We start from the raw sequence: 22,593 nt of genomic DNA, 5'->3' as shown, positions 1-22,593 counted from the left end.
AAGGGCAGCCAGAGAGAAAGGTTGGGTTACCCACAAAGGGAAGCCCATCAGACTAACAGCTGATCTCTCGGCAGAAACTCTACAAGCCAGAAGAGAGTGGGGGCCGATATTCAACATTCTTAAAGAAAAGAATTTTCAACCCAGAATTTCATATCCAGCCAAACTAAGCTTCATAAGTGAAGGAGAAATAAAATACTTTACAGACAAGCAAACGCTGAGTGATTTTGTCACCACCAGGCCTGCCCTAAAAGAGCTCCTGAAGGAAGCACTAAACATGGAAAGGAACAACCGGTACCAGCCACTGCAAAAACATGCCAAATTGTAAAGACCATCGCGGCTAGGAAGAAACTGCATCAACTAATGAGCAAAATAGCCAACCAACATCATAATGACAGGATCAGATTCACACATAACAATATTAACGTTAAATGTAAATGGGCTAAATGCTCCAATTAAAAGACACAGACTGGCAAACTGGATAAGGAGTCAGGACCCATCAGTGTGCAGTATTCAGGAAACCCATCTCACGTGCAGAGACACACATAGACTCAAAATAAAGGGATGGAGGAAGATCTATCAAGCAAATGGAAAACAAAAAAAGGCAGGAGTTGCAATCCTCGTCTCTGATAAAATAGACTTTAAACCAACAAAGATCAAAAGAGACAAAGGCCATTACATAATGGTAAAGGGATCAATTCAACAAGAAGAGCTAACTATCCTAAATATATATGCACCCAACACAGGAGCACCCAGATTCATAAAGCAAGTCCTGAGTGACCTACAAAGGGACTTAAACTCCCACACAATAATAATGGGAGATTTTAACACCCCACTGTCAACATTAGACAGATCAACGAGACAGAAAGTTAACAAGGATATCCAGGAATTGAACTCAGCTCTACACAAAGTGGACCTAATAGACATCTACAGAACTCTCCACCCCAAATCAACAGAATATACATTTTTTTCAGCACCACATCACACCTATTCCAAAATTGACCACATTGTTGGAAGTAAAGCTCTCCTCAGCAAATGTAAAAGAACAGAAATTATAACAAACTGTCTCTCAGACCACAGTGCAATCAAACTAGAACTCAGGATTAAGAAACTCACTCAAAACCGCTCAACTACATGGAAACTGAACAACCTGCTCCTGAATGACTATTGGGTACATAATGAAATGAAGGCAGAGATAAAGATGTTCTTTGAAACCAACGAGAAGAAAGACACAACATACCAGAATCTCTGGGACACGTTCAAAGCAGTGTGTAGAGGGAAATTTATAGCACTAAATGCCCACAAGAGAAAGCAGGAAAGATCCAAAATTGACACCCTAACATCACAATTAAAAGAACTAGAAAAGCAGGAGCAAACACATTCAAAAGCTAGCAGAAGGCTAGAAATAACTAAAATCAGAGCAGAACTGAAGGAAATAGAGACACAAAAAACCCTTCAAAAAATTAATGAATCCAGGAGCTGGTTTTTTGAAAAGATCAACAAAATTGATAGACCGCTAGCAAGACTAATAAGAAAAGAGAGAAGAATCAAATAGATGCAATAAAAAATGAAAAAGGGGATATCACCACCGATCCCACAGAAATACAATCTACTATCAGAGAATACTACAAACACCTCTATGCAAATAAACTAGAAAATCTAGAAGAAATGGAAAAATTCCTCGACAAATACACCCTCCCAAGACTAAATCAGGAAGAAGTTGAATCTCTGAATAGACCAATAACAGGTTCTGAAATTGTGGCAATAATCAATAGCTTACCAACCAAAAAGAGTCCAGGACCTGATGGATTCACAGCCGAATTCTACCAGAGGTACAAGGAGGAACTGGTACCATTCCTTCTGAAACTATTCCAATCAATAGAAAAAGAGGGAATCCTCCCTAACACATTTTATGAAGCCAGCATCGTCCTGATACCAAAGCCTGGCAGAGACATAACCGAAAAAGAGAGTTTCAGACCAATATCCTTGATGAACATTGATGCAAAAATCCTCAATAAAATACTGGCAAACCGAATCCAGCAGCACATCAAAAAGCTTGTCCACCATAATCAAGTGGGCTTCATCCCTGGGATGCAAGGCTGGTTCAACATACGCAAATCAATACATGTGTTTTCTATTTTTCTTAATGGTGAAGTCATATTTATATATTTTTTTGTTACACATGCTTTCATTATAACTCAGAACTCTTTGCCTACTCCAATGGTACAAATATATACTCCTATATATTCTTGTAAGAATTTTATACTGTTTCCTCTTATATGTAGGGTTATAATCCATTTCAAGTTAATATTAGTGTGTGGTGTGAGGTGGGGGGTTCAGCTTCATTCTTTTTCATGAGATTATTCAGTTGTCGTAGCACCATTTGTTGAAAAAACTATTCTTTCCCCATTGAATGATCTTGGCAGCCTTGTCAAAATTTATGAGTTGATCATAAATCTAAGGATTTATTTCTAGACTCTTAATTCTAATCCCATTGTTCTATATGTCTAGCCTTATGCCAGTACCCTACTGTCTTAATTATGGTGGCTTTATAGTAGAACTTGTAATCAGGAAGTATGACTCTTCCAGTTTTGTTTTTTTGTTTTAGCTGTCCTGATTTCCTTAAACTTCTGTATAAATTTTAAGATTATGTTGTCCATTTATGCCAAAAAATAAGCTCAGATTTGATAAAGATTGTGTTGAATTTTGTGGATCAATTTTGGGTGTACTGAACAAATTATTCAGCTACTCATCTAAACAATATTAAGTCTTCCAATCCATGCACATTGGATGTCTTTTCATTTATTTAGATATTTTTAAAATTTGAACAATGTTTTACAGTTTTCAGATACAGTACACCTCTTATGTTAAATTTATTTGCAAGTATTTTATTGTTTTTGATGATATAGGTGGAATTGTTTTCTTAATTTCATTTTGGATTATTATATGTGTATAGAAATACAATTGAGTTTTGTATACTGCACTTGTACCCTGCAACCTTGATGAACTTGTTTAATTAGTTCAACGAGTTTTTTTAGTTGATTCATTAGGATTTTTTATATACGTGATCATATAATCTGCAAATATAGTTTTACTTCTTCCATTCCAATGTGGATGCCTTTTCTTTTGTTTTCTTGCCGAATTGCCCTGGCTAGAACCTCCAGTAGTATTTTAAATAGAAATCATGAGAGCGGGCTTCTCTTCTTGTTTCTGTTCTTCGAAGGAAGTGTTCATCCTTTCACCATTATGATGTTAGATGTGAGTTAGGTGTGGTCTGCATCATTTTACAATCCCACCAGCAATGTACATGGATTCATATTTTTTCCATATCATTCCCAGCACTTGTTATTTTCTGTTTTTTTTTATTTTAAATTATAGCCATCCTTATGGGTGTTTAGTATCATATTGTGGTTTTGATTTGAATTTCCTTAATGACTAATGATGTTCAGCATCTTTTCATGTGGATATTGGCCCTTTGTATAAGTTCATTGGGTCTATTTTTTAATTGAGTTATTTTTCATTTGTTGTTGAGGTGTAAGAATTCTTTTGTATTCTGGATACTAAACCGCCACCAGCACATGATTTGCAAATATTTCCTTCTATTCTTTATTTTGTCATTTCACTTCATTGACACCGTCCTTTGGTGTACAAAAGTTTTTAGTTTTGAAGCTCACTTCATCTGGTCTTATATTTTGTTTTTCGTGCTTTTGATGTCTTATCTCAGAAGGTTCACCTAAGCCAAGGTTGTGAAAGTCTACTCCAGTATTTTCTTCTAAGAGTTTTATACGTCTGTCTCTTACATATACGTTTATGACCTGTGTTGAGTTAATTTTTGTAAATGGCATAAGGAATCAGTACAACTCATTTCATTTGCATGTGGATATCCCAGTGTCCCCTCACACTTGTTGAAGACACTATTCTTTCCTCAATGAACACTCCTGGTATCATTGTTGAAAATCAGCCGTAGATGTATGTATGACTTTATTTTTGGACTCTCATTTCTATCTCATTTTTATTCTAGACTTTCACTATGATTATCATTATACCAATATCGTACTGTTTTGATCACTGCAGATTTTTAGTAAGTTTTGAAATTGGGAAGTGTCTTCCCTATTTTGTTCTGCTCTTTCAAGAATGTTTTAGCTGTTCAAGGGTTGCTTGCAAGACCTTATGAATTTGAGGATTCACTTTTCCATTTCTGGAAAGTGTCTCTTTGAAATTTGATAGGGATTGCATTCAGTATGTAGAGTGCTTTTGGTAGTATTGCCATAATAACAATATTAAGCCTTCTGTGAACATGGGCTATCTTTCCATTTAAATACGTGCTAAATAGATGCTTTTTCTGTTTTTATGAAGAGTTTCAGAAGGATTGTTATTAATCCTTCTTTAAATATTTTGTAGAATTCACTAGTGAAGCTGTTTGGTCCCTGTATTAGTCTGTTCTTATGCTCCTAATAAAGAGATACCTGAGACTGGGTAATTTATAAAGGAGAGAGGTTTAATTGACTCATAGTTTGGTATGGCTGGGGTGGCCTCACAATCATGGCGGAAGGCAAATGAGGAGCAAAGTCATATCTTACATGGAGGCAGGCAAGCGAGAGCTTGTGCAGGGGAGCTCCCTTTATAAAACCATGAGACCTTGTGAGACTTATTCACTATCATGAGAACAGCACCAGAAAAACCTACCCTCTTGATCCAGTTACCTCCCATCAGGTCTCTCCCACGACATGGGGGAATTATGGGAGCTATAATTCATGATGAGATTTGGGTGGGGACACAGCCAAACCATATCAGCTGAATTCTTCTTTGTTGAGAGTTTTTGGTTACTGATTTACTCCTTACTAGTTACAGGTTTTACTATAAGTAAGTTTAAAAGGTTATACTAAGTTTTACTATACTAAAGTTTATAGTAAAGTTTTACTGATAGTTTATAGGTTTATAAGTAGGATCTATAAGTTACAGTAAATTTTACTATAGGTTTTTAAGGTTATAGAAAGGTTTTACTTCCTATTAGTTATCTGATTTTCTATTTCTTCTTGAGGCAGTTTTTGTAATTTGTATGTTTCTAGGAATTTGTTCATTTATCTATTTTGTTGGTACTATTTTTTGCAGTATTCTTTCATAGTACTTTTTATTCCTCTGTAGTGTGTCATAATGCCTCCACTTTGATTTCTAGTTATAGATATTTGCATCTTTAGTGTTTTTTTTTTCTTATTTTAGGTAAAGGTTTGTTAAATATGTTAACCTTTTCAAAGTGGCAACTTTGATTTTTTTCATTCTCTCTGGTGTTTTTGTTTTTTGTATTTCATTTGTCTCCACTCTGATATGTATTATTTTATTCATACTGTGAGCTTTGGGTTTAATTTGCTCTTCTCTTTTTAGTTTTTTAAAGTGTAAAGTGAAGTTATTGGTTTGATAATCTTTCTTTTTTAATGTAGGTATTTGCAGACAAAAATTTCCCTATGAGAACTGCTTTGGATACATCTTGTATGTTTTGTAATATTGTGTTTGAGTTGCATTCATTTCAACGTATTTTCTGATTTCTCCTGTGATTTTTTTTTTTAACATGTTGCTTGTTTAAGAGTGTTTAATTTCCACATAATTGTGAATTTTTCAGTTTTTCTTTTATTGAGTTCTAATTTGATTCCATTGTGGTTGGAGAAGATGCTTGGTGTATTTTCTTATTAAACTTGTTGAGATTTGCTTTGTGACCTAACATGTGGTCTAATCTGGAGAATGTTCCATGTGCTTGCACTTGAGAAGAATGTATTTTGCTGTTGTTGGGTAGAGTAGTCCATATTTGTCTGTTACATGTAGTTGGTTTATAATGTTGTTTAGGTTCTCTGTTACTTTATTGTTCCTCTGCCTAAATGTTCCTCATTTAATGGAAGTGGGAGATTGAAATTTCTAAGTGTTATTGTGAGCTATTTCTCCCTTTAATTCTGTCAAGGTGTGATTCATATATTTTGAAGACTTCGTTTGGCGTATAAATGTTTATAATTGTTGTATCTTTGATGAATTGAGCCTTTTAATAAAAATATAGTGACTTTTTTTCTTGTCACAGTTTTCTGTTGAAAGATATTTAAGTTAATTAATTAATTATTAATTTAGATACAGGGTCTTGCTTTGCCATCCAGGCTTGAGTGCAGTGGTGTAGTCATAGCCTCACTGCAGCCTTGAACTCCTGGTCTCAAGTGATCTTCCCACCACAGCCTCCCGAGTAGCTGGGATTAAAGGTGTGAGCAACCATACCTGGCTAAAGATTATTTTATATGTTAGTATAACCACCCAGCTCTCTTTTGGTTACGAGTTACATGGAATATCTTTTTTCATCCTTTCACTTTCAACCCATATGTGTCTTTGGATTTAAAATGAGTCTCTTTTAGGCAGTATGCCTATGGTCCCTGACTTAGGCTAGGTATATTAAATACATTTTTGACTTAGAATATTTTCGATGGATTTACTGGGAAATAATTAGTCATAAGTTGAGGAGCATCTGTATTGTTGTATCATGTTTTTTTCATCCATTCTGCCAGTCTGTATCTTTCCTTTGATGCGTTTAATTTCATTTACATTTAACATGTTTACTGGTAGGCAAGAAGTTCTGCCATTTTGCTATTTGTTTATTGTATGTCTTATACCTTCTGTCCCCTCAGTTCCTCAATACTGTCTTCTTAGTGTTTGTTAATTTTTTTGAGTTTATATTTTTATTTCTTCCTCATTTCTTTTTCCAAACATATTTTAGTCATTTTGTTGAGGGCTACCATAGGGATTACAATTAACAGTCCGAATTTAAGACAGTCAAATTTGAATTGACACTAACTTAACTTTAATAGTGTATAAAAACTACTCTTATGCAGCTCCATTCTTCATCTTTATGTTATCATTTTCACAAATTACTGCTTTACATACATGTGTTCATTAGTCTAGGTTTATATTTGTTTTTATGTGTTTGTCTTTAAATTATAGAGGAATTAAAAAGAGGAGTTAAAAACCAAAAATGCCATATTACTGGCTTTTTTATTTGCTTATGTAGTTACAATTACAAGAGTTTTTTATTTGTATGGCTTCAAATTACTACCTAATATCCTGTCATTGCAGTCTTTAGGACTTCCTTTAGCCTTTCTTGTAGGGCAGATCTACTAATGACAGACAGACTCAGTTTTTGTTCATCTGGAAATGTGTTCATTTTTCCTTCATTTTAGAGGGATAGTTTTGTCATATGTAGATTTCTTGGTTGACTTTTTTTTTCATTTAGCGCTTTAAGTACGTGATCTTGCTGCCTTTCGGACTGCATGGTTTCTGAGGAGAAATTAGCTGTTAATTCTATTACATATCTTGTGTATGTGATGAGTTGCTTCTCTCTTGCTGCTTTCAAGATTTTCCTTGTTTTAGCTTTTGACAGTTGGATTATAATATGTTGCTGTGAGTCTCTGAGTTTATCCTAATTGGAGGTCTTTGAGCTTCTTGGATGTATAAATTTGTGTTCTTTATCAAATTTGAGAAGTTTTTGGCCATTATTTCTCCCAGTATTTTTAATGTCTTTTTCTTTTTCTCATGTCCTTTGTAGAGTCCCGTAGTGCATATGTTGTTCCACTTGATGGTCTCCCACTTTGGCACTGTTCATTGTTCTTCATTATTCTTTATGCTCCTCAGACTCAATAATTTCAGTTGTCCTGTATTCAAGTTTGATGGTTCTTTCTTTGGGCTGCTTAGATCCTCTGTTAAACCTCTCTGCAGATGGTTCCCAAATCATGATTGTTCAGCTTACAATTTTTTGATTTTAGAATGGTGCAAAAGTGATCCATATTTAGTAGAAATCTTACTTTGAGTATCCATACAACCTTTGTTTTTCACTTTTCAGTACAGTACTGAATAAATTACATAAGCTATTTAACATTTTATTGTAAAATAGGCCTTGTGTTAGATGATTTTTCCCAACTGTAGACTAATATAACTATTCTGAGTACATTTAAGGTAGGGTAGGCTAGGCTATGATGCTTGGTAGGCTAGATATGTCAAATGCATTTTAAACTTATGACATATTCAACTTAACGATGATTTTATTGGGACATAACCCCATTATAAGTCAAGGAACATCTGTAGTGAATTTTTCCTATTGGCTTTTCACCTTCAAAATTTCTGTTTGGTTCTTTTTAATAATTTCTGTCGATTTATATTCTGTGCTCAAATGTTATTTTCCTGGTTTTCTTTAGTGTTTGAGTGTAAGCTTATTTAGTGTTTGAGTGTAAGCTTATTTAACACGTTGGCTTAGTGAACATAATGTCTAGTCTCCCCTTTTCTGTGTATGCTTTGTACATTTTTGTTTAAAACTTGATGTTTTGAGTGGTATAATGTGGTAACTGTGGAAATTAGATTTCCCCCCTCTCCATGGTTAGTTGTTGTTGATTGTTGAAGGATGTAGTTTTCCATTTGTTTACCTACTGTAGTGGGTAGAATTGTATCATCCAAAACATTATATCAATTTCTAATTCCCAGTACCTGCAAATATAGCTTTATTTGGAAATAGCCTTTGCAGATGTAATCAAGTTAAAATGAGTTCATGCTGTATTAGTGTTTGCTCTAATTGAATGATGTGTGCTCTTCAAAGGAAAGAGAAATTTGGACACAGACCCAGGAAATAAGACAGACTAGAGAAGACAATTTGAAGACAGACGTAAAGAGGAGAATGCCATGTGACGATATCTTCTTAGTTGCACCCATATTAATGTAGATTTTCTGTAATGTGGTGTGGGGATTAGAGGTGGGAGATGATCATAGCTCAGATGCCACAGGCTCTCCCTGTTCTTATCAAGTTTTAGTAGATTTTTTTGTTTGTTTTGAGATGGAATGCCGCTCTGTTACCAGGCTGGAGTGCAGTGGCGCAATCTCAGCTCACTCTGCCTCCTGAGTTCAAGAGATTCTCCTGCCTCAGGCTCCCGAGTAGCTGGGATTACAGGCATGCACCACCACACCCAGCTAATTTTAGTATTTTTAGTAAAGACGGAGTTTCACCATGTTGGCCAGGATGGTCTCGATCTTTTGACCTCGTGATCCGCCTGCCTCGGCCTCCCAAAGTGCTGGGATTACAGGCGTGAGCCACCGCACCCAGCCTAGATTTTCTTGAATAAAAGTTTTTCTGTTTGCTGTATGCCCTTAGATCGATTTCCAGAGATTTTATAATTTTCACCAGTTCTTTCCCTGTTTGGTTTGCTGAGGAGAAGATTTGCTGAGCTCCTCACATAGTCATTCTCGAAGTCCTGCCTCATCCTTGGTTTTTAAATGTTTATTTTATTCTTTTATTTTTTTGAGACAGAGTCTCACTCTGTTGCCCAAGCTGGAGGGCAGTGGCATGATCTCGGCTCACTGCAACCTCCACCTCCCTGGTTCAAGCGATTTTCTTGCCTCAGCCTCCCGAGTAGCTGGGACTACAGGCTCATGCCCCCATGCCTGGCTAACTTTTGTATTTTTAGTAGAGATGGGGTTTCACCACATTGGCCAGTTTGGTCTCAAACTCTTGACCTCAAGTTATCCGCCTGTCTTGACCTCCCAAAATGCTGGGATTACGGGTGTGAGCCACATGTCTGGCCTTTAAATGTTTATTTTTATTTTTAGAAGAAAACATATTTATAGAGTTGTGTTAAATGTGCAAAACTTTTCAGTTTTACATTAAGCATTGTAGATTTACTGTCATTTTAATTTTAGCTTATCATAACTTTTTTACATATAAATCAACACAAATAGGATTTTTTGTGAATTAATCTGTGTCAATTTAGAGGAATCATTGTATATCTTCTTTGATGGGAATGGACTGGAGTCAGAAATGCAAAGTGAAGTTGTCTTCATTGATTTTTTTAAATCATTTTCAATTTTCAAAATCCTTTACAATTTTACTGATTGCTGACTTTTTTTCTTTTTTTTTTAATGCAGATTTGAAACTAAAATAGATTCATTTCATATTACTGGCTTACCAGATAATTCAGAAAAACCCCGCCTCCTGTCTTCATTGGATGATGCAATGTCACTTTTCCAAATTACATTTGAGATAAATCCATTAGATGAAACTGTTTCTCAGAGGTGTATCATAGAAGCTGAACCTTTAGAAATCATATATGATGCAGTAAGCATTTTTTTAAATTACTAAGTTTTAATATAATTTAGTTTGCTTTGAGTTTGTGTTAATGATGTTTATTTTAACAGAGGACAGTGAATAGTATAGTGGAATTCTTCAGACCTCCAAAAGAGGTACATCTAGCACAGCTCACTTCAGCAACTTTGACAAAACTGGAAGAATTTCGCAATAAGACAGCAACAGGTAAATGCCAATATTAATGTTGGTGAATTAAATACTGTATCCTATATTAAACTTTTATTTATGGTAGAATGTTTTTAGTAAAGTTTATTTTAAATTTATCATATTTCTAGACTGGTTTTAGTTTAACAGAAACTAATTTAGTACTTTTATGTTTAAAGGCAGCTAAAACCATAATCATTTTTTACACTCAGAAAGTTCATACCTAGTAACCACAATTAAGTTAGTTGCAAAATTTTGCTTAGGGTACTTGGACCTCTATTTATGACAAAAACTGGCCTCTCCTTTTCCTTTCTTAGAATGAGTTCCAGATTTTGATATATCAGCCTCAGGGAAAAAAGTTCTATCCTTTTTTATTCTCTATAAGAGTTTGAATAAGGTCAGATATTATTTCTTCCTTAAATATTTGTCAGAGCTTAATGGTAAAACCACTTGGTTTTGGAGATTTCTTTTTGGGAAAGTTTAAGATTACGGATTGAACTTTTTAATTAAATAGTTGACCATAGAGATTATCTGTATGATTTTAATGCTTTGTAATTGGTTGGGACTTGTTTTCTAGCTCAATGTATGATATTAAAAAAAACGTTGCTCATATGCTGAAAAGCCTGTCTTTTCATATCTGTACCTATTCATTAGGTATGGATTGTTAATCCTGTACTTCAAATTTTTTGTATCCTTACTGGATTTTTTTTTCTCCTTTTGTCACCTTATTCTAACAGTTATTAAGAGAAATACATGAAAAATGCCTCATTATCAACGTAGATTTTTCTATTTCTAATAGATCTGTCAGGTTGTTTAAAAAAATAAATTTGGCTGGGCGCGGTGGCTCACACGTGTAATCCCAGCACTTTGGGAAGCCGAGGCGGGTGGATCACCTGAGGTCAGAGTTTGAGACCAGCCTGGCCAACATGGCAAAACCATAATAGAGATGGGGTTTTAATAGAGACCAGGTTTCGCCAGCCTGGGCAACAGAGCGACACTCTGCCACACACACAAAAAGTAATAATAAAAAAAATTTTTAAAAAAATGAATTTTAAGGCTGTCATTAAGTATATGCAGGAGTAAATTATTTTTCCTCCTATAAACCACATCTTTAATGCTTTAATTTTTTTCCCTTTGTACTTTTTTATTTTATTTTATTTTTGATCTGATATCAGTATGAAGTACAAAGTTTCTTTTCATTAGAATTTACCTGGTATATGTTTTTTCTTATATTTTTACTTTTTCCCTGTGTTTTCAGATGTGTCATGTCAACAACATGTAATAGGATTTTTTCCAATCTAGATTTACGGTGCTTATTTTTTATTTATATCTACTGTTTGCATTTAATTAATTTATTTAGGCTTATGTCTAACATCCTATTTTGTGCTTTTGAATTGGTTTTCCTTGTTTTATTTTTCTTGCCTTTCTTTGGATAAATTCTAGGTTACCTTTCTTCCCCCTTCCCTACAATCTACTATCGGGAAGTTAAATATTCTCTATCTCTCTTTATTTTATAAATTACAGTATACATTTTTATATTCTCCTAGTCATTTTATATTTTTTATATATTTTTATATTCTATTTATATGTTTTTATATATGTATTATGTATTTATATATTTTTATATATAATATTTATAAATATAATATGTATTTAATTTATATATATTATATTTATATATTATTTTATATATTTATTATATATTATTTATATATTTATATATTATATATTTATATATTTATTCTCCTATTTATATATTTTTGTGTATTTTTATATTCTCCTAGTCATTATATGGACTTTAGTACTCTTGAACTTTATATACCATCCCCATATACTAATTTTTTTACTTAAAAAATACTTTATTTTACTGTATGTATATAGTTCATGGTAGTTTACAATTACTTGTGCATTTACTACCTTCTTTGCTCTTCATTTCTCTTATACCTTACACTTTTTATCTGATTTTATTTTCTTTCTTTTGGAAGTTCTTTCTTTTTTTTTTTTTTTTCAACCTCTGCCTCCTGGGTTCAAGCGATTCTCCTGCCTCAGCCTCCTGAGTAGCTGGGATTATAGGCACCCACCACAACGTCTGGCTAATTTTTAAAAAATTTTTAATAGAGACGGGGTTTCACCATGTTGGCCAGGCTGGTCTCAAACTCCTGACCTCAGGTGATCTATCCGCCTCGACCTCCCAAAGTGTTGGGATTACAGGTGTGAGCCACCGTGCCTGGCCTGGAAGTTCATTTGTAAACTTCCCTTGTAAATATTTTCTCTTGTAAGAATCTGCTGGTGGCAAATCTGTGTTTTGTTTTTGTTATTTTTTGTTATTTTTATTTTTTGACAGAGTCTTGCTGTGTTGGCCAGGCTGGGGTGCGGTGGCATAATCTCGGCTCACTGCAACCTGTGCCTCCCAGGTTCAAGCAATTTTTTTGCCTCAGCCTTCTGAGTAGCTGGGATTACAGGGGTTTGCTACCACACCCAGCTAATTTTTGTATTTTTACTAGAGATAGGGTTTCACCATGTTGGCCAGGCTGGTCTTGAACTTCTGTCCTCAGGTGATCCCTCTCCCTCAGCCTCCCAAAGTGCTGGGATTACAGGCATGAGCCACCATGCCCCATTGCATATTAGTTTGGCATGATACTACTGTATGTAGAATTAAAGGTTGATGTTCATTTTCTCCTTAATACATTGAAGAGGCCATTCTGTCTTTAGGTTTTCATTACTGATGTTGAGAATTCAGGTGTCAGTGTGTCTGCTGTTTTTTTTTACATTATCTATCCTTTTCTTTTACATTTAAGAACTTTTTATCTTTTGTATTCTGTTGTTGCAATTTGGTGTATCCAGCTATAGATTTGCTTTATATATCCTTTTCGGGATTCATTGGATTTCATGAATCTGAGTACTGGGATTTTTAATGAATTCTAGAAAATCTATCTGGAAAATTCTTAGCCACTAACTCTTTACATATATTCTCTTCTGGAATTCTGGCTAAATGAATTTTAGCCTTTTTTACTCCATCTTCCATTCTCCTTCTGTATCCTGCTTTCTTTCCATCTGTTTCTTCTCTGTGTTACATGCTGGGTAATTTCTTCTAATTTATCTTCTAATTTACTGAGTCCTTTTTTATTTATTTATTTATTTTTTTAATTAATTTTTTTTGCACACAAAACAATAAACATTTTCTAAAAATACATACAAAAAGATGCGTATCAAACATATTAGGAAGGTTGCACATGGGAAGTCGGGGAATAGAAATGGGGGGTGGGAATTAAAATAAATGAGAGAGGGACTTTATATGGATCAGTGATAATAACTCAATCCTCTATTTGACAAAGAAGAAGGAGAAGGAAGAGGAAGAAAAAGAAAGTGGGATAAAGGATCAGAAAGGGAGGAAAATAGAAAAAATTAGAGTATGACTCCAGGGTAGACCTGTTTTGTTGTCACTGAGTTGGTTGGTTGGTTTGTCTGTTGTATTTTTCATGTTTCGCCATGTTGGCCAGACTGGTCTCGAACTCCTAGCCTGAAGTGATCAACCCGCCTCGGCCCCCCAGAGTGCCGGGACCACAGGCGTGAGCCACCATGTCCAGCCCCCACATTGCTTCTGGCCTCCGTGGTAGACCTCCCAGACGGGGCGGTCAGGCAGAGGCGCTCCCCACATCCCAGACGGGGCAGCCGGGCAGAGGCGCTCCTCACTTCCCAGACGGGGCGGCCAGGCAGAGACGCTCCTCACTTCTTCCCAGATGGGGCGGCCGGGCAGAGGTGCTCCTCACTTCCCAGACAGGGCGGCCGGGCAGAGGTGCTCCTCACTTCTTCCCAGACAGGGCGGCCGGGCAGAAGTGCTCCTCATTTCTTCCCAGACGGGGCGGCCGGGCAGAGGCGCTCCTCACTTCCCAGACAGGGCGACCGGGTGGACGCGTTGCACATTTCTTCCCAGACAGGGCGGCCGGGCAGAGATGCTCCTCACTTCTTCTCAGACGGGGCAGCCGGGCAGAGGCGCTCCTAACTTCTTCCCAGACGGGGCGGCCGGGCAGAGGCGCTCCTCACTTCCCAGACAAAGGGTGGCCGGGCAGAGGCGCTCCTCACTTCCCAGATGATGGGTGGCCGGGCAGAGGCGCTCCTCACTTCCCAGACGATGGGTGGCAGGGCAGAGGCGCTCCTCACTTCCCAGGCGATGGGTGGCTGGGCAGAGGCGCTCCTCACTTCCCAGGCGATGGGTGGCCGGGCAGAGGCGCTCCTCACTTCCCGGACGGGGTGGCCGGTCAGAGGGGCTCCTCACTTCCTGGAGGGGGCGGCCGGGCAGAGGCGCTCCTCACTTCCTGGATGGGGTGGCCGGGCAGAGGCGCTCCTCACTTCCCAGACGATGGGTGGCCGGGCAGAGGCGCTCCTCACTTCCCAGACGGGGTGGCCGGGCAGAGGCGCTCCTCACTTCCCAGACGGGGCGGCCGGGCAGAGGCGCTCCTCACTTCCCAGACGGGGCGGCTGGGCAGAGGCGCTCCTCTCTTCCCAGACGAGGCGGCCGGGCAGAGGCGCTCCTCACTTCTTCCCGGACGGGGCGGCTGGGCAGAGGTGCTCCTCTCTTCCCAGATGAGGCGGCCGGGCAGAGGCGCTCCTCACTTCTTCCCAGACGGGGCGGCCGGGCAGAGGCGCTCCTCACTTCTTCCGAGACGGGGCGGCCGGGCAGAGGCGCTCCTCACTTCCCAGACGATGGGTGGCCGGGCAGAGGCGCTCCTCACTTCCCAGACTATGGGTGGCCGGGCAGAGGCGCTCCTCACTTCCCAGACGATGGGTGGCCGGGCAGAGGCGCTCCTCACTTCCCAGATGATGGGTGGCCGGGGCAGAGGCGCTCCTCACTTCCCAGACGATGGGTGGCCGGGCAGAGGCGCTCCTCACTTCCCAGACGGGGCGGCCGGGCAGAGGCGCTCCTCACTTCCCAGACGATGGGCGGCAGGGCAGAGGCGCTCCTCGCTTCTTCCCGGACGGGGTGGCCGGGCAGAGGCGCTCCTCACTTCCCAGACGGGGCGGCCGGGCAGAGGCGCTCCTCACTTCTTCCCAGACGGGGCGGCCGGGCAGAGGCGCTCCTCGCTTCTTCCCGGACGGGGCGGCCGGGCAGAGGCGCTCCTCGCTTCTTCCCGGACGGGGCGGCCGGGCAGAGGCGCTCCTCACTTCCCAGACGGGGCGGCCGGGCAGAGGCGCTCCTTGCTTCTTCCCGGACGGGGTGGCCGGGCAGAGGCGCTCCTCGCTTCTTCCCGGACGGGGCGGCCGGGCAGAGGCGCTCCTCACTTCTTCCCGGACGGGGTGGCCGGGCAGAGGCGCTCCTCACTTCCCAGACGGGGTGGCCGGGCAGAGGCGCTCCTCACTTCTTCCCAGACGGGGCGGCCAGGCAGAGGCGCTCCTCACTTCCCAGACGATGGGCGGCCGGGCAGAGGCGCTCCTCACTTCCCAGACTATGGGTGGCCGGGCAGAGGCGCTCCTCACTTCCCAGACGATGGGCGGCCGGGCAGAGGCGCTCCTCACTTCCCAGACGATGGGCGGCCGGGCAGAGGCGCTCCTCACTTCCCAGACTATGGGTGGCCGGGCAGAGGCGCTCCTCACTTCCCAGACTATGGGTGGCGGGGCAGAGGTGCTCCTCACCTCCCAGACGGGGCAGCGGCCGGGCAGGGGCTGCAATCCCAGCACACTGGTAGGCCAAGGCAGGCAGCTGGGAGGCGGAGGTTGCCGCGATCCAAGACCACGCCACTGCACTACAGCCCGGGTGAGCGAGACTCCGTCTGCAGTCCCAGCACCTCGGGAGGCGTGCAGAGCACTCGGGGTCAGGAGCTGGAGACCAGCGTGGCCAAGATGGCGAAACCGCGCCTGCAGGGAAAGGAGAAAAAGCAGGCGGCGAGCGCCAGCAGTCACAGGCAGTCTTCGGTGCGGGGCAGCAGCGAGCAGAGTAGATTGCAGCCTGGGCCACAGAGGGAAAAGAAAGAAAAGAAAGAAAGAAAGGAGGGAGGGAGGGAGGGAAGGAAGGAAGGCCTGAGTCCTTCTTTAGCCATGTCCAATGTGGTATCAAATCTCTTCATTAAGTTTAATTTCAGTGATTATATTTTTCCCTCTAGGAATTCTGTTTTGTTAAATTTAAAATCTGTGTTGTCATTCTTTTTTGGTTCTGTATTTCCCATGGATATCTTTATACTTGTCTTCTTTTTTTTTTTTTTTTCAGAGATCATAAGTACAGTATTTTATATTCTGTCTCACCAGTTAATTCTCTCTTTTCAGATATTCCGTTATGTGAAGACTTTTGTGGTTCTGTTTTTCCTATCTTCTGTCTTTTGTTTTTGTTGGTACTTACGGTAACATGTGTCTTTTTATGCTTGGTAATTTTTAGTTGTAATCTGCTCATTTTCCTTAGAATATTATTTGGGAGAATTCTCTGAAGCCTGAGATAAGGGGGCCTTCATTCGGGGAAGATTTATATTTCTTCTGCCAGGTACCTTGGGTATGTTGGTGGCATAACTAAGTTCATTGCTTAAGATATTCTGGACTGCCAAAGAATTACTGGGCTACATACTTCCTTGAGGAATGTATCATACTTATCATTCACAAAGGTATTACCTTTTTCTCCTAATTTTTCTCATGGCCTTTGTTTGCATCCCCCTGTGAGAGTGTTTTAGGGAGAGGAAGGTTTAACTTCACGATTATTCTTTCTTTGAGTGAGTGTCCTTTAAGATTTCAGATTTGTGAGGAGAACTCTTGCTAGACTCTCCATCTTTGTCTTCTGTTTCCTTTGTTCTGAGAGGCTGAAATTCTCTTTGGAGTAAGATCCAATTTCATTGTCAAAGTTTTAAAATTCTGGTTTTGTTAAGTCTGGAGTACACTTCTAATTGAACTCAGAATTTGTCCCATTTTGGTGGCTATAAAATCTGGCATGAAATTATGATTTTTCTCTTGCCATTTTTATGATATTCACTTTACCCTTGTTGGTAGATATGAGATATACTATCTGTCATTTTCCTTTGTTCTCTTTCTTAAGATAAAATAATTTAGATAAGTCAAGAAATCACTACACATTTTGATAAGACCTTCAGGAAATGTCTAACTAGTTGTCTTTTGTTAGGCTGTATTGTAATATGCATCTTGATTCATTATTAATTTTTCTTTTTTCACAGAAAAGTGTGTGTTATATTCTTCAAAATATATATGTCTGTCTTCTCTGGCTTTTGCTCATTTTTCTCTACTGTTTTTGTATCTGAATAGTTTTAAATTAGATTGTACGTGAATAACTTACCTCTAGAAACTATAGGGTTTGCATTATTCCTGTATTCTTTGCTAAAATCTGGGAATTCCATTCCTAGTTTACATTCTGTATATTGGTATATTATATACTGAGTAGAAACCAAAGCATAAGATCAGGCTACTTCTAGTCAGTTGTTCTTGATTCATAGAAATTCATAGTTAAATACAAATTAATCATATTGGAAACCCACTATAGACATTCAGATTTGGAGATTTTTTATCTCTAAGATTTGTTTACCTCAACTTTTATTACTTAAAAAAATTACCAAACAGTAAATATCCACAATATAAAGTTCACTTTTTTTTTTTTTGTTATACTTTAAGTTTTAGGGTGTATGTGCACAACGTGCAGGTTTGTTACATATGTATCCACGTGCCATATTGCTGTGTTGCACCCATGAACTCATCATTTAGCATTAGGTATATCTCCTGATGCTGTCCCTCCCCGCTCCCCCCACCACACAACAGTCCCCGGAGTGTGATGTTCCCCTTCCTGTGTCCATGTGTTCTCATTGTTCAATTCCCACCTATGAGTGAGAACATGCGGTGTTTGGTTTTTTGTCCTTGCGATAGTTTACTGAAAATGATGGTTTCCAGTTTCATCCATGTCCCTACAAAGGACATGAACTCATCATTTTTTTATGGCTGCATAGTATTCCATGGTGTATATGTGCCACATCTTCTTAATCCAGTCTATCGTTGTTGGACATTTGGGTTGGTTCCAAGTCTTTGCTATTGTGAATAGTGCCGCAATACACATACGTGTGCATGTGTCTTTCAGCAGCATGATTTATAGTCCTTTGGGTATATACCCAGTAATGGGATGGCTGGGTCAAATGGTATTTCTAGTTCTAGATCCCTGAGGAATCGCTACACTGACTTCCACAATGGTTGAACTAGTTTACAGTCCCACCAACAGTGTAAAAGTGTTCCTATTTCTCCACATCCTCTCCAGCACCTGTTGTTTCCTGACTTTTTAATGATGGCCATTGTAACTGGTGTGAGATGGTATCTCATTGTGGTTTTGATTTGCGTTTCTCTGATGGCCAGTGATGATGAGCATTTTTTCATGTGTTTTTTGGCTGCATAAATGTCTTCTTTTGAGAAGTGTCTGTTCATGTCCTTTGCCCACTTTTTGATGGGGTTGTTTGCTTTTTTCTTGTAAATTTGTTTGAGTTCATTGTAGATTCTGGATATTAGCCCTTTGCCAGATGAGTAGATTGCAAAAATTTTCTCCCATTCTGTAGGTTGCCTGTTCACTCTGATGGTAGTTTCTTTTGCTGTGCAGAAGCTCTTTAGTTTAATCAGATCCCGTTTGTCAATTTTGGCTTTTGTTGCCATTGCTTTTGGTGTTTTAGACATGAAGTCCTTGCCCATGCCTATGTCCTGAATGGTATTGCCTAGGTTTTCTTCTAGGGTTTTTATGGTTTTAGGTCTAACATGTAAGTCTTTAATCCATCTTGAATTAATTTTTGTATAAGGTGTAAGGAAGGGATCCAGTTTCATCTTTCTACATATGGCTAGCTAGTTTTCCCAGCACCATTTATTAAATAGGGAATCCTTATCCCATTGCTTGTTTTTGTCAGGTTTGTCAAAGATCAGATAGTTGTAGATATGTGGCATTATTTCTGAGGGCTCTGTTCTGTTCCATTGATCTATGTCTCTGTTGTGGTACCAGTACCATGCTGTTTTGGTTACTGTAGCCTTGTAGTATAGTTTGAAGTCAGGTAGCGTGATGCCTCCAGCTTTGTTCTTTTGGCTTAGGATTGACTTGGCGATGTGGGCTCTTTTTTGCTTCCATATGAACTTTAAAGTAGTTTTTTCCAATTCTGTAAAGAAAGTCATTGGTAGCTTGATGGGGATGGCACTGAATCTATAAATTACCTTGGGCAGTATGGCCATTTTCACGATATTGATTCTTCCAACCCATGAGCATGGAATGTTCTTCCATTTGTTTGTATCCTCTTTTATTTCATTGAGCAGTGGTTTGTAGTTCTCCTTGAAGAGGTCCTTCACATCCCTTGTAAGTTGGACTCCTAGGTATTTTATTCTCTTTGAAGCAATTGTGAATGGGAGTTCACTCATGATTTGGCTCTCTGTTTGTCTGTGATTGGTGTACAAGAATGCTTGTGATTTTTGTACATTGATTTTGTATCCTGAGACTTTGCTGAAGTTGCTTATCAGCTTAAGGAGATTTTGGGCTGAGACAGTGGGGTTTTCTAGATATACAATCATGTCATCTGCAAACAGGGACAATTTGACTTCCTCTTTTCCTAATCGTATACCCTTTATTTCCTTCTCCTGCCTGATTGCTCTGGCCAGAACTTCCAGCACTATGTTGAATAGGAGTGGTGAGAGAGGGCATCCCTGTCTTGTGCCGGTTTTCAAAGGGAATGCTTCCAGTTTTTGCCCATTCAGTATGATATTGGCTGTGGGTTTGTCATAGATAGCTCTTATTATTTTGAGATACATCCCATTAGTACCTAATTTATTGAGAGTTTTTATCATGAAAGCTTGTTGAATTTTGTCAAAGACCTTTTCTGCATCTATTGAGATAATCATGTGGTTTTTGTCATTCGTTCTGTTTATGTGCTGGATTACGTTTATTGAGTTGCGTATGTTGAACCAGCCTTGCATCCCAGGGGTGAAGCCCACTTGATCATGGTGGATAGGCTTTTTGATGTGCTGCTGGATTCGGTTTGCCAGTATTTTATTGAGGATTTTTGCATCAGTGTTCTTCAAGGATATTGGTCTGAAATTCTCTTTTTTGGTTGTGTCTCTGCCAGGCTTTGGTATCAGCATGATGCTGGCCTCATAAAATGAGTTAGGGAGGATTCTCTCTTTTTCTATTGATTGGACTAGTTTCAGAAGGAATGGTACCAGTTCCTCCTTGTACTTCTGGTAGAATTCGCCTGTGAATCCATCAGGTCCTGGACTCTTTTTGGTTGGTACGCTATTGATTATTGCCACAATTTCAGAGCCTGTTATTGGTCTATTCAGAGATTCAACTTCTTCCTGGTTTAGTCTTGGGAGGGTGTATTTGTTGAAAAATTTTTCCATTTCTTCTACATTTTCTAGTTTATTTGCATAGAGGTGTTTGTAGTATTCTCTGATGGTAGATTGTATTTTTGTGGGATCGATGGTGATATCCCCTTTATCATTTTTTATTGCGTCTATTTGATTCTTCTCTCTTCTTTATTAGTCTTGCTAGCGGTCTATCAATTTTGTTGATCTTTTCAAAAAACCAGCTCCTGCATCCATTAATTTTTTGAAGGGTTTTTTGTGTCTCTATTTCCTTCAGTTCTGCTCTGATTTTAGTTATTTCTTGCCTTCTGCTAGCTTTTGAATGTGTTTGCTCTTGCTTTTCTAGTTCTTTTAATTGTGATGTTGGGGTGTCAATTTTGGATCTTTCCTGCTTTCTCTTGTGGGCATTTAGTGCTATAAATTTCCCTCTACACACTGCTTTGAACGTGTCCCAGAGATTCTGGTATGTTGTGTCTTTCTTCTCATTGGTTTCAAAGAACATCTTTATCTCTGCCTTCATTTCATTATGTACCCAGTAGTCAATTTAGGAGCAGGTTGTTCAGTTTCCATGTAGTTGAGCAGTTTTGAGTGAGTTTCTTAATCCTGAGTTCTAGTTTGATTGCACTGTGGTCTGAGAGACAGTTTGTTATAATTTCTGTTCTTTTACATTTGCTGAGGAGAGGTTTACTTCCAACTATGTGGTCAATTTTGGAATAGGTGTGATGTGGTGCTGAAAAAAAGGTATATTCTGTTGATTTGGGGTGTAGAGTCCTGTAGATGTCTATTATGTCCGCTTGGTGCAGAGCTGAGTTCAATTCCTGGGTATCCTTGTTAACTTTCTGTCTTGTTGATCTGTCTAATGTTGACAGTGGAGTGTTAAAATCTCCCATTATTATTGTGTGGGAGACTAAGTATCTTTGTTGGTCCCTCAGGACTTGCTTTATGAATCTGGGTGCTCCTGTATTGGTTGCATATATATTTAGGATAGTTAGCTCTTCTTGTTGAATTGATCCCTTTACCATTATGTAATGGCCTTCTTTGTCTCTTTTGATCTTTGTTGGTTTAAAGTCTATTTTATCAGAGACTAAGATTGCAACCCCTGCCTTTTTTTGTTTTCCATTTGCTTGGTAGATCTTCCTCCATCCCTTTATTTTGAGTCTATGTGTGTCTCTGCACGTGAGATGGGTTTCCTGAATACAGCACACTGATGGGTCTTGACTCCTTATCCAGTTTGCCAGTCTGTGTCTTTTAATTGGAGCATTTAGCCCATTTACATTTAAAGTTAATATTGTTATGTGTGAATTTGATCCTGTCATTGTGATGTTAGCTGGTTATTTTGCTCGTTAGTTGATGTAGTTTCTTCCTAGCCTTGATGGTCTTTACAATTTGGCATGTTTTTGCAGTGGCTGGTACTAGTTGTTCCTTTCCATGTTTAGTGCTTCCTTCAGGAGCTCTTTTAGGGCAGGCCTGGTGGTGACAAAATCTCTCAGCATTTGCTTGTCTGTAAAGGATCTTATTTCTCCTTCACTTATGAAGCTTAATTTGGCTGGATATGAAATTCTGGGTTGAAAATTCTTTTTTTTAAGAATGTTGAATATCGGCCCCCACTCTCTTCTGGCTTGTAGAGTTTCTGCCAAGAGATGAGCTGTTAGTCTGATGGGCTTCCCTTTGTGTGTAACCCGAGGTTTCTCTCTGGCCGCCTTTAACATTTTGCTTTCATTTCAAATTTGGTGAATCTGACAATTATGTGTCTTGGGGTTGCTCTTCTCGAGGATTATCTTTGTGGCGTTCTCTGTGTTTCCTGAATCTGAATGTTGGCCTGCCTTGCTAGATTGGGGAAGTTCTCCTGGATAATATCCTGCAGAGTGTTTTCCAGGTTGGTTCCATTCTCCCTGTCACTTTCAGGTACACCAATCAGACGTAGGTTTGGTCTTTCATATTTCTTGGAGGCTTTGTTCATTTCTTTTTATTCTTTTTTCTCTAAACTTCCCTTCTCGCTTCAT

General features: G+C 39.2%; 1 protein-coding gene across 5 annotated transcripts in view; it reads left to right on the top strand.

The window, feature by feature from the left end:
* VPS13A (vacuolar protein sorting 13 homolog A) overlaps nt 1-22,593 on the top strand; it is a 264,964-nt gene that overhangs the window by 57,699 nt on the left and 184,672 nt on the right. For all 5 annotated transcript variants that reach the window (XM_055272202.2, XM_055272201.2, XM_063636975.1 and 2 more), the window contains exons 18-19: nt 9,928-10,117; nt 10,198-10,312. In XM_055272202.2, the coding sequence (XP_055128177.1) occupies nt 9,928-10,117; nt 10,198-10,312 (305 nt within the window). The remainder of the gene's footprint in view (nt 1-9,927; nt 10,118-10,197; nt 10,313-22,593) is intronic.

Source organism: Symphalangus syndactylus, chromosome 3 (genome assembly GCF_028878055.3).
Source record: "Symphalangus syndactylus isolate Jambi chromosome 3, NHGRI_mSymSyn1-v2.1_pri, whole genome shotgun sequence".
Classification (NCBI taxonomy): Eukaryota; Metazoa; Chordata; class Mammalia; order Primates; family Hylobatidae; genus Symphalangus; species Symphalangus syndactylus.
The sequence above is the reverse complement of the archived record's forward strand: the minus strand, read 5'-3'. Positions and strand labels throughout refer to the sequence as shown.